The sequence below is a fragment of the Cygnus atratus genome, chromosome 1 (assembly GCF_013377495.2).
Source record: "Cygnus atratus isolate AKBS03 ecotype Queensland, Australia chromosome 1, CAtr_DNAZoo_HiC_assembly, whole genome shotgun sequence".
NCBI classification, from domain to species: domain Eukaryota; kingdom Metazoa; phylum Chordata; class Aves; order Anseriformes; family Anatidae; genus Cygnus; species Cygnus atratus.
Window position 1 is genome coordinate 111,231,615 of NC_066362.1, and position 12,908 is coordinate 111,244,522.

Consider the following 12,908-nt stretch of genomic DNA (forward strand, 5'->3'; position numbering starts at 1 on the left):
GTTTCAAGCGCCCTACCTCTGTGTGGTTTCCTTTGTTGGCAGTCCTGCTGGTCACAGTTCTCAACCTGGCACTAACAAAACATTTTTTTCCTCTTTGAAACGTGTAAAAGAGAGAGTATTGGCTTTGTTCAGGGATGCAAGGAATGCTCCTCCACTTTATTGTGCTTTTAAACTGAAGTGCAGTGCTGAGAGTCTTGAAAACAATGAATCCCTGCCTACCTGGTGAATTATTTACAAATAATAATTGTTCTGTTAGAATAGCAGTCATCTGGGGGGAACACTGCCTCCTGCTATCGATGTTCTGGTTTTTGAGTCGCGACACTGTAATCAATAACATCGGCTAAAGGCGTGCGGTTAGACTTAACCACATGTCGGTGTTTATGCCAGAAAGAGACGGAGAAAGCTGAGGAACTTTAACCACTTCGTGCGAGATTTTCTCACATCAACCGCACGCCGCAGCCAGGCACGCAGGGCTGCACGCTTCTGAGGGCGCCCGTACTGCATGTGGTCGGGGCTGCAAGCCGCTGTGGACACGAGGGCGCTGGGGAAGGAGGGAGAAAGGGAGGGAAAGAAGAAAGGGAGGAAGGAGGGAAGAAAGGAAAGAAGGGAGGAAGGAAGGAAGGGAGAAAGGAAAGAGGGAAAGGAGGGAGGGAGGGAGGAAAGAAGGGAGGAAGGAAGGAAGGGGGAAAGGAGGGAGGGAGGAAAGAAGGAAGGAAGGAGGAAAGAAGGAAGGGAAGGGGGAACGGAAGGGAGGATGGAAGGTAGGGAGGATGGAAGGAAGGGAGGGAGGAAAGGAGTACAGAAAGGAAGCAACGATGAATGCACACCAACCCGCAGGCCCCGCCAGCCCCACTTCCAGGCCGGGGCCGCCCCAGGCGGGGCCGCGGTCGGGACCCGCCTCGCCGGGGGCGGAGGAGGAGGAGCGGGGCCGGGGCGGCGGCTGCGGCCCGGCCTCCCCCCGGTTCCCCCCCGGTTCCACCCCGGCAGCCAGCGGCGGCTGCGAGGCGGCCCCGCCAGGGTTGGCCGCGGCCGGCCCCGCTCCTGGGGGACCGCGCTGCCGCCAAGGGGAGAGCGGGGCCGGCGCGACGCCACTCCGGGGCCGGGCCATGCCGTGGCGGGCGCTGCTCCTCTCCTTCCTCCTTCTCCTCCTCCTCCTCGGCCTGGCCCGGGCTTCGGGCGAAGGTGCGTGCGGCTGGCTGCCTCCGGGCAGCGGGCTCCCGGCTCGGGGAGGGCGGCGGGGCGGGCGGGCAGGGGACCGGGCCGGGCCGGGAGGGGGCTCCGGAGGGAAGCCGGCCATGCCGCGGGGAGCGGCCCCGGCCCCGGCAGCGCCCCGCGGCTGTGGGTGCGGTGGGTGAGGCGGGACCCGGCCCGGAGCGGATCTCGGGGTGGGCTTGGGGTGGGGGTTGGTGTAAACGCTGTGCCGTTTGGTGGAGGCGTGCGAGGCCTGTTAGCTGTGCTGCACGGCAGTGCTAGCTATCGGGGACCCTAAGAGTCCTATTTGAGACCCTAAGTATCGGGATGCTGTTCGGGTCGTGTATCGGGAGTCCTGTGTGGCTCAGCCAACATAGCAGGCTTTTCCTGGCCAAGTAGAGCCTGAGCTATAGCTCAAGAGCCAGCACGCTTCTGCCTTCGGTACGTATCCCCGCAAGCATGCAAGAGCGGCTGTGGCACGTCTGGCCGACATGTGTGTGATGGGGGGTCATTGCTCCGCTAGCCAGGCGCCTCCATGCCCGCTCCTGCTCTCCCCTGTTTGCCGAGGCACAGACAGTTTTGCAGGGAGCTGCTGTGGTGTTTGACCAGCACAGGGCCTCCTCCCCAAATCCCGCTGTGGTGTGTTTCTCCTGTGGAGAAGGGAAAGGCTGTGCCTTAAAATCTGACCAGAAGCAATGGCCAGCTGCTGTCACGCATCCCCATTTGGCCACATGCTTCTGTTAGTCAACTTTTACAGGCTTTGGTGCCTGTCTGGCAGCATGAGAAGCCAGTTCAGTAAGCTACAACAGCCAAAGTCCAGCAGAAAAAAAAAAAAAAAAAAAAGGCCTACTTCCTTCTTTGCCAAAATGATGTGTCCCAAGGCTGATGCAGGGGAAGGGTTCAGAAGTCGCTCGGGAGCAGGAACAGAGGCTGTGAAACTAGCAGCTAGGCCAGGCTGGCCTGGTTTCACTCACCCTAACTTGTGGCTTCACACTCAGCTATGTGAAAGCTTTGACTTGCGGCTTGAAGAGTCAAGAAGCATCGGTATCAGGAGGAAAGAGTCTGAGGCTTGCTTGGCAGGTGCTTGAAAAGAAGCTGCTCTGTGAGATCACCTGTGAGACAGGGAGGAGGACAGGGCACTTCTGCCCTTCTCTGGATAAGGTGGTTTGTGTTTGGGGCGTGTTTCCAGGATGCTTGCATACGCAGGTGCTTCGCAGGTGCTTTGTTCTGAAGCGTGTGCTCTGTTACCTTGGTAGTACGAACTAATGATCCTTAAGGAGTTCAGGAATTTAAGTAACTTGCCAAGTTGATATAGCAAATTGAAATGCGAATGTGGTCCCTTGGCATGCTACAGAACCAGTTCCTCAGTGCAGCAGTAAGTGCTTGGTGGCACATGGCAGTTGATGTTCAACTACAAAGCCATAGATTTGTTTCTTTTTTCCAGTATTCTTGAAGCTGGCAGGGGAAATGATCCATTTCTGAGTGCTAATATAAGGCAAGGTAATGAGTGTGCAGTCCTGATAGCAGAGAAAATGAACCAGCTGCCCTCATCCTTCATTACTCTATCTTTTTTTTTTAAGAGGGAGAGAAAAATTCTAATGCTTGTGTTTTGATCTGGCAACCTTCTTGAATTTTGTAAAACTAGCTTGCATCGGATGTCTGACAGTGCAGATTACTGATGGTGTGAGATACCTTGCCACATGCCAGACCAGCAATGAGATAGGAAGACAGAATCTCTATGACTAGAAAGTGAAAACTTTTCTTGAATGAAAGTTTCCAAGTAGCTTTTAAAATACATGAGGGATTAATAGCTTATGTAGCATTTCTAACTGTAACTTTAAAGAATCTCAAGCTTACAAAGCTGAATGGTGCCTCTGCAATGTCATGTAATGTGTGTTTACCTAAGAGCACTACACGAAAGCTGAGGCTAAGAAACTAGTAAAATACCCAATTAAAACTTTGAGAGCATAACCTTTTTTTTCCTATTTGGGACTTGGGGCTTAATGCACAACTTTATGAAGATTTGTGTGGTTTCTGTCCTGTGCGTGAAGGATGTTAAGATGCTGGCGTTATGCCTCTTCTGAAAGGTAGCATTGTCGGCAGCAGTGACAAAATCAGATGTGGAAATAAAAATTAAAAGCTATTCCAGTATTCCCACAGAAGGCTGGGCCAGAATTTACCATGAGTGCTTGATCTTCAGGTCTTATTTATGTATAAATAAACAAACTGTATCTTAGGAGAATGTTGTCTTGAGAACAACAACAACAAAAGGAAACCTTACCACAGGGGCTGTCGTGTCATGTCATGGCCATCTGTGAGCTTTGGACCTGTATGCCCAACGCGCCTCATGGAGTAAGTGATCACTACGTGAACCAGCCAGGCGTGGAAGGAGAGCCTTTTTCCCTCCAGGAAAGGCAGGCCGTGAAGGTGCTCGTCTCCCTCCTGAGGTGTTTCAGGACTGCCCGCCGAAAGCCCCGAGCACCTGGGCTGGTGGCAGGGGGCTGGCTGCAGACCCCACGTGCCCCTTCCCACCTGGGCCACAGCAGTTCTGTGATTCACGGTGTGAGGTTTTTCTGGTTGTAAAAGACGCCTGCTAACGGCGTTTTCGTCTCTTCCTCAGCTCAGCCTACTTGCTGGTTAATCTTGACCTCTTTTGGCTATCCCAGCTCCTTATCACCACCCTCCTTGCCTTTCAGTGGCTTTGCTTTGCAGGTACACCAGCTATCGCCTCCCACCACTTGCCTTTTTTACACCCCTGGCTCCAGGCCTGGCCTTTGACAGTGCCAAGCAGACAGCTGCTTCCTCCGCCCTGCTTGGGGTGGCAGGGGGGTGCCCGCTCCCTGTACTGGAGGACAGCCATTTGCTTTCAACGTCTGTGTCATTCACTTCCTGATGAGCTGCCTGAGAGCACTTGAGGTCTTACATCAGTCCCCGGAGTGTGACCAAATTTGGCTGGATGTGTTCCTGCTAGTGGAAGGTGCACCTCTAACAGAGGCTTCTGTCCTTATCTGTGGTGTGACACCTGTTTCAAAACTGACAAAAAAACTGACGAAACTTAAGGCTCCCAAATAGAGTGGGTGCAACCCTAACCCCGTCTGTAGTTGTGAATATTTAAGTAGGGGAAGAAACTTTTTCTTCTTCCACTGGAAAAGTTTACTGGAAAGCTTCAGCGAAGCGACCTTGACATTTTCAAACAAGTTAGCAAGAGACAGATGATCCAGAAAAATGTGGTCTGAGTTGGTAACACAGTAGGATTGAGAGAGAACTGCAATAGTGATGACAAGTGACAAGGTATTGTGACGACAAGTGACTGTGGACCCGAAGTTATAGTTTCCGGGGGGAGTTGGGTAGGGTTAATTCTTTTGTATTGGACTTGATACTTTCTGTGCTGTATTCTGTATGGAATAAATCAGTAAGTTGCAATTCAGTGCTTTGTGGATAGCAGGGACTTAAATGTACTAGTGCACTTAGAAATGGAATGAGAAGAAGTGGTTTTGCCTGCAAATCAGCTAAAATGTAACATGCGGTGATGGAACTCAGAGACTAAATGTTAGTTACTGTGTACTTGAATGTTTTAATAATCACTTTTGTTTCTTTTCTTGTTTTAGAATCTTCTCCACGTCTACCGGCACCGAAGGATGTAAAGGTTTATTCCTATAACTTCTGTAGCGCGCTGAGGTGGTCTCCTGTTAAAGTAGATAGAGGCGTGGTGTTATATACAGTCCATTTTAAAACGTAAGTAAATAGTTCTGAAAACCAACCAAAGTGATTTTGCTCTAATCCAGTAACACAAGTAGTTTTTAAAAAGTTGCTAAAAATGAATAAGCATAGGAATAGACGAATGAGTTGTTTATTACAGATGTTTTACGTATATCTGAAGGCATCTTCTGAAGTCTGAGGATCTCTTAGCCTCTGACATTTCCACTAAATTGAGTAAAGACTGAATACCTGAAGAGCACCCAGCAAAGTTGGTTTCCCATGTCATTCTCCCTCACTAATTTTAGTTCTTCTGATACTGAAGAGGTGCAGGTGCTGAAAGGGCTGTAGGATAAATGCTTGTGAAAGCAGTAGTTTCGTTACATATCCTTTTGTTACAAAAGTCTTCCAGGTGGGGGGGATTGTATTTTAGAGCTCTGCTAGTTGCACTGTTCTTTATTTACCCGTTGGCTTGTGTTGCAGAGTGGCCTTTAACCAGTGGGATGAGATAAACTGCACTCGTATCGCCCGGACTGAGTGCAGTTTCCCGCTGTCACTTAATGAGCGTCTCTGGACTTTTGTTTTGCGTGTGAGGTCTGAGCTGGGGCAAATGACTTCTGACTGGGTGGAATCGGATCCATTTGTGGCAGAGAGAGACAGTAAGTGTCATTTATGATTTCAATAGGTCTCTCAAAGGAGACTTGTGTCATCTGTTCTGGGATTTTTTTACTCTATTATGTACGAGAGCTAAGTGAGAGAACTGTAGGTGCTCAGTTAGCAAAGACTTCAGAGAATCTCAGTATATTACAAGGAATTTGATGCACATCAGTTCCTCTGCAGTGGTGTTAGCAGCACATTCCTTCAGCAGATATTGAAAGAGAAACCTGTTACTGATGAGTTTCCTTGCATGGCCTTACAAGAGTTACGACCTATATTATGTTAGAGAGTTTTCCATCTTCTTATTTTCTCACTCAGCACTGGCACATGCACACACGCACCCCCTTGATTTGTGGCAGTCTCGGTGCAAACTACCTGTTTCTGTTGAACAGATCTCTTTTCTAACAAACCTAAACTGCCATGGCTACAGTTCAGAAGGGTCAAGGGCACGCTTGAAATCCTATTAAATGTGTGAACAAGCATATCGTTGTTCTTTGTAAGAACAAAGTCCTTGCCTTGCTGTGATTGGTTTCAGGATTCGGAGAAGATAAATGTTGAGTTTAAAAAAGCCTCCAAAACATTAACGAAGCTGTGGAACAGTCTTTAGGTTGCATTTTCCCGTACGCTGTGATAGGTAATGGTGCTCCATACTGGGAAGAGTCTGCTTTCCCTGGTAATGAAAAGCAACGGGGGTGGGGAACTGCCCGAGTCCTGACCGAAGAGTACAGCTGATTGTTTGCGTAAGGGGAGGGTGGTATCTTTGGGGAGTTAGGAAGGCTAATGGGAATACAGGACAAAGGGGTGGCTTACTGTGGGGAGATGTTTGTGTGTCGGGTCCTTGGGGGAGTAGGAGGGATGTTATCTGATCATTCGTGTGTGACCAGCCTTGGGATCAGTTCCCAGACACCAAGACTGGGGGCCGTTCTGTACCTTTACTGTTTGGATTAGTCCCGCTTGAGACAGCAGTAAAAGGAATTTGCGCGAACACGCACCAAGGCGTTTGCAGTTCTACAGAAACAGGAAGTAGAAGGAAACTGAAATGTCTGTACCAATATAAAGATCATGGAGGCCAATCTTCTCCAAAGTAACAGTGAACAGAGCAGGTTCTGATGTTTTTCGAGGTAAAACAAGCAATAATTTCATGCAAGGATTCATTTTCGTTAATAGTTTCCCCTCTCTAGTGTGCAAGCAGCCAATTATTTTAATATATGCACAAGTGTTTTATTTTGAGATCATGGAGTGCTTTACAAATGCTGATAAACTTAACCAATGAAAGGCATCAAGATACAAAGGATAATGACTAGTGACCATATATAGTCTGTGATTGCACAAGTCTCTTGTCTTAGGAATGATAATGCTTTGTAAAGTGTTTTCATGATTTAAATCTCAGAGTACCTCAAAACTTCCAATCTGTTGACCCCTCCAAACAATGTGTTTTTAAAGAACATGGAATATGTGGTTTAACTGGCTATTTGAAGAAAAACAAACAAACAAACACCTGTATCATCATTAACTACAGGTAGATTTAGAGTCATACTAGTGAATATTTACTTAATTTCCAGGGAAAGTGACCTAGAAAATTTATCATCTAATTTCACTTATGCTTTCAGGTATTTTCTACATTGCATTCGTAATACAAGATTTCTTAAACACATTAAGTAGATGAGAAAATGTTACCCTTCTTGAGGAAAAAGCTGCTGAAATCCGGTGTATTTGCTGAGTATAAGAGTATCTAGGTCAAGCTGGACATGCTATGATGAACTGTTCAGCATCCCAGAGGTTCACTGCTCTCTCTGTTTGTTTTCAGCTACCATAGGGCCCCCTAAAGTGAACAACGTGACTGTAAGCTCTGACTCACTGCTCATTAGTGTCTCACCCCCTTTTGAATCCGAAGAAGGTACTCTCCAGTATCATGTGTCCTACTGGGAGAATGCAACGACTACTACTAAAGAAGTAAGAATTCCGTCTAATTTATTTTGTTCTTAATGCCTTTGTGGATACGAGATAAGTCAGCATCTCTTGGCAAAACAGCAGAAATGGAGGAAGAAACCAAACGTGGTTTGGTTTTTTTTTCCTCTAATAGCAAAGGCCACCATTTGGTGGCTTGAAAATGAGTTGGTCTGGTCTTGGCACAAGCATTGCATGTGTTAACAAAACTTTCGGGAAACATCTGTGTTTTTTTTTTTTTCCTCCATATGAAATAAAGGTTAAATTGCACTGCTGTTCAAATAAGAGATCCACAAAGTGTCAAAGGTGGCTTAAAAATGGCATTTAGATTCCAAAGTTTACTTAGGCATTTTGGAAAAATCTAGAGTATACTTCCTCCTTTCCTGTGCTGGGCTTGCTTGTGCTGGTGGCTTCAGTATCAGGCTGCCTTGGCCTGGCATTGCCTGTCTTCCTAGGGCAGAGAAAGACAGATTTATTAGAAACGTGTCGGACACAGCTGGGGTGAGCTGTCCCTGTTCATACTGAGACTTAAGAGGGTTTGATGTATTTCATTGTGTGCCTGTGCTGCTGCCTTTTTTTTTTCTTTTAAATAAAAATAAAAAAGGAAGAAGAATAAAAAAAATGACATTCTTAAGTCTAATGCTTGAAAAGCAGAAGCAGAAAACATTTTTTTAAAACCTTGTGCATCAAAGGCCTTGCTAAATATGAAACGCCTCCACTTCCTTCCTCCCTTGCACAAGCATGTATTTTTTCTGACACGTATAAAATGCTTTCGTGTTTGATATTCAGATAAGATGTCACTCTTGTATGATAATGTAGGCTTCACTGAGGTCCTTATTCCAGCCCCTTGTAGGTTAAAAATTCACAAAAGATCGGCCTTGTTAGGCTCAGGAGGTTTTGCGCTGTCCATCAGCTGTTTTTCTCGGCGCTAGAAGGAGCTGAGATGGCTGAAGCTCTGCACTGAAGTGCACTTCTGCTAGCTTCCTCCAGTGCTGGAGACATTTCTCATGGCTTGCTTTTCCTTCCCCTTCCTATGTTACATTCACTGCTGGAGGTGTCACAGAAGCTGCGTGAAAGCATCCAGCGGTGTTTTGTGGATAAAGTGAGACTTCGCATCAGTTTCTGTGCCTTTGCTGTTCATACCCTTGTAGATGGTTTTACATGGTCAGGCTTCATTTCATTTAAAAATAATAAAATTTCAAACACAGGAAAGTAGGAAAGTTGAAATATATTTCACTCGTTCTCTTGAAATGTTAAGGAAAGATGAATTATGAAAAAAAATGTTTTTTGAATGATAAACTTAAATATGGGGAGGAGAATTGCATTGAAGGCCGATTTTTATAGTAACACCTCTATTTTTCTTTTGTCTTTTAAACAGGAGATGTTGGTGAATAATGCACTATTCAAAATTGAAAATCTAAAGCAAATGACACTTTATTGTTTTACAATTGAAATAGAATTGAAAATGCGTTTATATGACCGGATCCCTGGACTGCAGAGAATCCCGGAGTGTTACAGAACTCCAATGAGTGGTATAAGTCTGTTTTCATTACTTTTCTTATATAATGGGGATGGGTGTAGGACATGAGCCTTACCTGGTGATACTTGGTCAGTAACGTACCTGTATTTGTCAGGTATGTTAAGAGAGCACCACTGATGGTAATTCACAGTTGTCATTAATGGCAAATTAATAAGGAATTTTTCAGTCACTAGTTGAGGGTCTTTGTTATTCTCTTCCCCTTGTCCTTTTCTTTTATAAAAAACATTATGGGCATTATTTCCAGAAATATACGTAAAAAGAAAACACAAATACTTGGTCATTAGAGGACGTTGTTGATGAAGAAGATAAGTGTTACTCATGCAAATCCTGACCCTCAGCCACTGCCTCCTGCAGGACAGGAACATCCCCCTCCTCTTTGACCATCTTTCTTTGACATTTTGACATTTTTTTTTTTTTGTACAAAATATAAAATAGGGCAAGGGAAAGAGGAGGCATCTGCAAGGTAACAGCATTTGTCCCTCTCTTGAATCCTTCTGCGTGACCTCCAACACCCAGACTTGGCAGAACTTCAGCGTCCTTTAAATGCACGGCTACATGTGTAGGTGAAACCTGCTCGTGCAGTTTCTGGTGCCCGGAGGAGCTGTCCTCCCTCCCTCGCAGTATTGACCTACAGTACTTCATCACAAGCCCCCAAGCTGGATGTTGGAGGCCGTGGTGCTTCCCTGTTCAAAAGGAAAAGCCCCCGGGCATTAATGGTGCTCTACTGACAAACTGGGGCTGGAAGCAGGGCAGGCTGCGTTCCCTGCCTGCCCTCTGCCCGCTAGAGGTGGTTCCCTCTCGGCGTTTGCCCTGCTGGCATGACGTGTGGGAGCTTGCCTTGGGCTGCGTGGGTGAGGGGAGGAAGTTGGTGATTTCTGGAACCACAAAAGAAGCTAATAAGGTGTTTGGAGTGCATCCATAGCAGGGCTGCGACCTTAACCTGGGAAATCATAGCTTGATTGCCATGGGTAGTAAATTGCAGCTCGCTGTGTGTTGCTTTAGGTGTGATGTTGTACAAGTGAGAACCAACCTTGTATTCTTTTTCAGAGACAACCAGAGCTGCATATATTATAACAGCATTTACGTTGGTCGGTCTTGTTTTAATTCTCATAATAATCGGTTTATTTTGTCTGTGGAGACACCACAAAACAATCAAGTATTTGTGTCAGCCACCTTTAAAAATCCCATCACACATTGAAGAGGTATGTGTAGACGTTTTATTTTTCTTCCCCCTCGCTCCTTCCTGCAAAAGACAGTGATGATCTTGGAGCAAACATGAATGAAGCTAGTTGTTGCAGAACAGAAATAGATATGAGCAATTGCTGATTTAGTGTAAGCTGTTTGCTCTGGTGTGGTCTCCCACTTTATTCCTCTTCTACTCATCTGCATTATTTTCTTCTCTGTACTAAGATACAAATACTGCTATAATCCTATTACAAAACCGGAGTAAGGTTCTCTTCCTTGTCTACACCTTGTCCACCCTTTTCTTTGCTTACCTAATTCACCTCGCCTGAATCAGTTGCTCACTTTAGGCAAAAAGCTTTTGTGTGCTGTAGAACATGTGTAGGACCTAGATCCCTGATTAGAAATTAAATACAGAAAAGTGGACACTGATCACTTTAATAGCAAGGACTGACTTGAAGACTAAAGGCTGCCTGGGGAAGTGTTCATGGCTTTATTTTTTTCCTGTAGTTTTATGCAGTACTCAGCTAAAAAATATCCCAGGACTTCTTTCGCATTGCAGCTCATGCATTTCTGTACTAAACAGGGTTGTTTCAGTCCTGGTCATCTTCCTCTTTTTTTAAATATGAAATACTTTTTTAAATCAAGGACTGTGCTTAAAGTTCTTGTTTAGTTTATGTTCTGTGTTTGTATTTGCTTGTTCTCTGAGGTGCATTTACTTGTGTGTATCTCTGTGCCACAGTAGTCCATTGTACAATGTTTGTTCTTTGATTGTGGAGCTGTTTTTTCCAGATTTTTATAGAAAAACGGGTAAATGAATCTGGACTTGTGCAGAGCAAATCATTTTCTCTCTTCATGCTATCTCAGCTCCCATTTGATGAGGGCTCTGTGAAGACAGCTATATTGCATATCACACAAAGCAAAGCTTTTTGCATAACAAGCAAGCAAATTCCTAAACGTTTATTTCTAAAAGGAATCAACCAGCCTGGGGCTTCTCCTCTTAAAACACTTTCCTTTAGTACAAAATACTAATTATTTTAGGGCAGTTTCATATGCACTCTTGTAGGCTTTCAGAAAAATCACATGCTTCTTTTACAGAAGTATCTGAGCTTTCAGCATCAGAGTTACAGGGAGCAGTTCTACCGCAGAAACTACTTTACATAGGAAGGCCAAACCGAGGTTCTTTTATGTCTTGAATTTGTTAAAATGTATGTACTGGAGGTTCCCGTATAAAACATGTTTTTAATACATGTGAAAAAATAATCCTGTTGCTTATTATCCTTGCCATGATTACAGAGAAAGTGGTGCCCGAATTGAAACTAGGGTTAATTTTGTCCAATAACAGAGATAATTTGAGCTGCAGTCCTGTCTCAGCCAGATTATGGCATCTCCTACATTATGAAACAAGCTTTTGTGTAATACTACGTGCTATTTCAGTCTTTTGAGAATGTGAAGGTTATTTTTAATTTTTTTTTTTTTTTTACCAATGGCAGACTGCTGTCTCAGTACATGAGGTGGTAGGTGGCTCTACTTCCTCTCGAAACACAAGATCAATTTAGTAATAAGGAGAGTATATGGGGGTAACAAGGAACAAAGTATTTTCTCTGGACTCCATTTTTTTTTCTAATCTTCCTTTCTTTGATTAAAAATTACATATATTCATTGTAAAGCTGATGATTTACTTTTTGCTTTGACATCCCCTGTGCCGCCTTCCCTCCAAAATTAACTGCAAGAGAGAAATTACACTAGAGTTTTCTGATAACAATAAAAGGTGCAGATCTGACTTGCTTCATGCTGAACAAAGCAGAATCTTCTCTCTCATTTGCCCTGTCAGTGTTTCAGATGAGCCATTAGTTGGTAGGTTCCTGCAGTTGTCCCCAGCAGTGTAATTAAAAAAGATCTTTTCTTCTGTGCTTTGTTCTTAACTAGTAGGAGTTTGCTTGAACTGACAAGAATATTACCCAAAGATAAGTTTATCAAAAACTATGAAGTGTTTAAGTGTTTTAAGGAAGTTTTAACTTCCTTCTTGTTCAACATAGACTAAAGGAAATCCAGAATAAAATGTGCATTTAGCAGCTGTGTTTGAATTCTGGTCTGCAACAACTTGCCTGTAGCTGATAGTACTTGCTCTGTCTCTGTAACTTCCAACATATCTGTTCTGTGGATAAATCTCTAAACTGTTGTTTCTGGCCTTTTCAGTATTTGAGAGACCCTGGCATGCCTCATTTAGAAGCGCTGGAGAATTACCATGAGGAAGCTCCGCACGATTCTTTATCTGTTTTGTGTTTTGAAGAAGGAAGCGAAGCGTATGATGACACTTTGGATGGTAACGCTCGTTCACACAGCAGCTCCGGTGAATGTGAAGTAACTTAGGCATTCTCACTGGGGTACTGCTTGTTTCCAGTCATTGCAGAGGCTCCTGGGAGTGGTGCTGTGCAGCTCCATGCAGGACAGACAAGGAGCCCTAAACAACACGTGGCCATTGGCAAAGCCTGAGCAAGACTTTGCTTCCTGAGAATAATATGGAACCTGAGCCTTTTTTAAAATATTTTCTGCTGTGTTACAACAAACTTCTTTCTGCCAAAGAGACTGAAAACGTGGAAGCTGAAGGGAAGTGAACACTAAATTGCTTTCAAACAGATGGTTATGGCTGTGTCATCATTCCCCCCGCCCCCTTGAAGCAAAGTACTGAGAA

General features: G+C 44.8%; 1 protein-coding gene across 1 annotated transcript; it reads left to right on the forward strand.

Annotated features, from left to right (window-relative positions):
- Positions 1-963: 963 nt before the first annotated feature.
- Positions 964-12,852, forward strand: IFNGR2 (interferon gamma receptor 2). The gene is made up of 7 exons (XM_035545816.2): positions 964-1,182; positions 4,800-4,926; positions 5,371-5,546; positions 7,352-7,497; positions 8,870-9,023; positions 10,079-10,233; positions 12,413-12,852. The coding sequence occupies exons 1-7, from the start codon at positions 1,107-1,109 to the stop codon at positions 12,584-12,586; spliced, it is 1,008 nt and encodes a 335-aa protein (XP_035401709.1). The 5' UTR covers positions 964-1,106; the 3' UTR covers positions 12,587-12,852.
- The last annotated feature ends 56 nt before the right edge of the window (positions 12,853-12,908 follow it).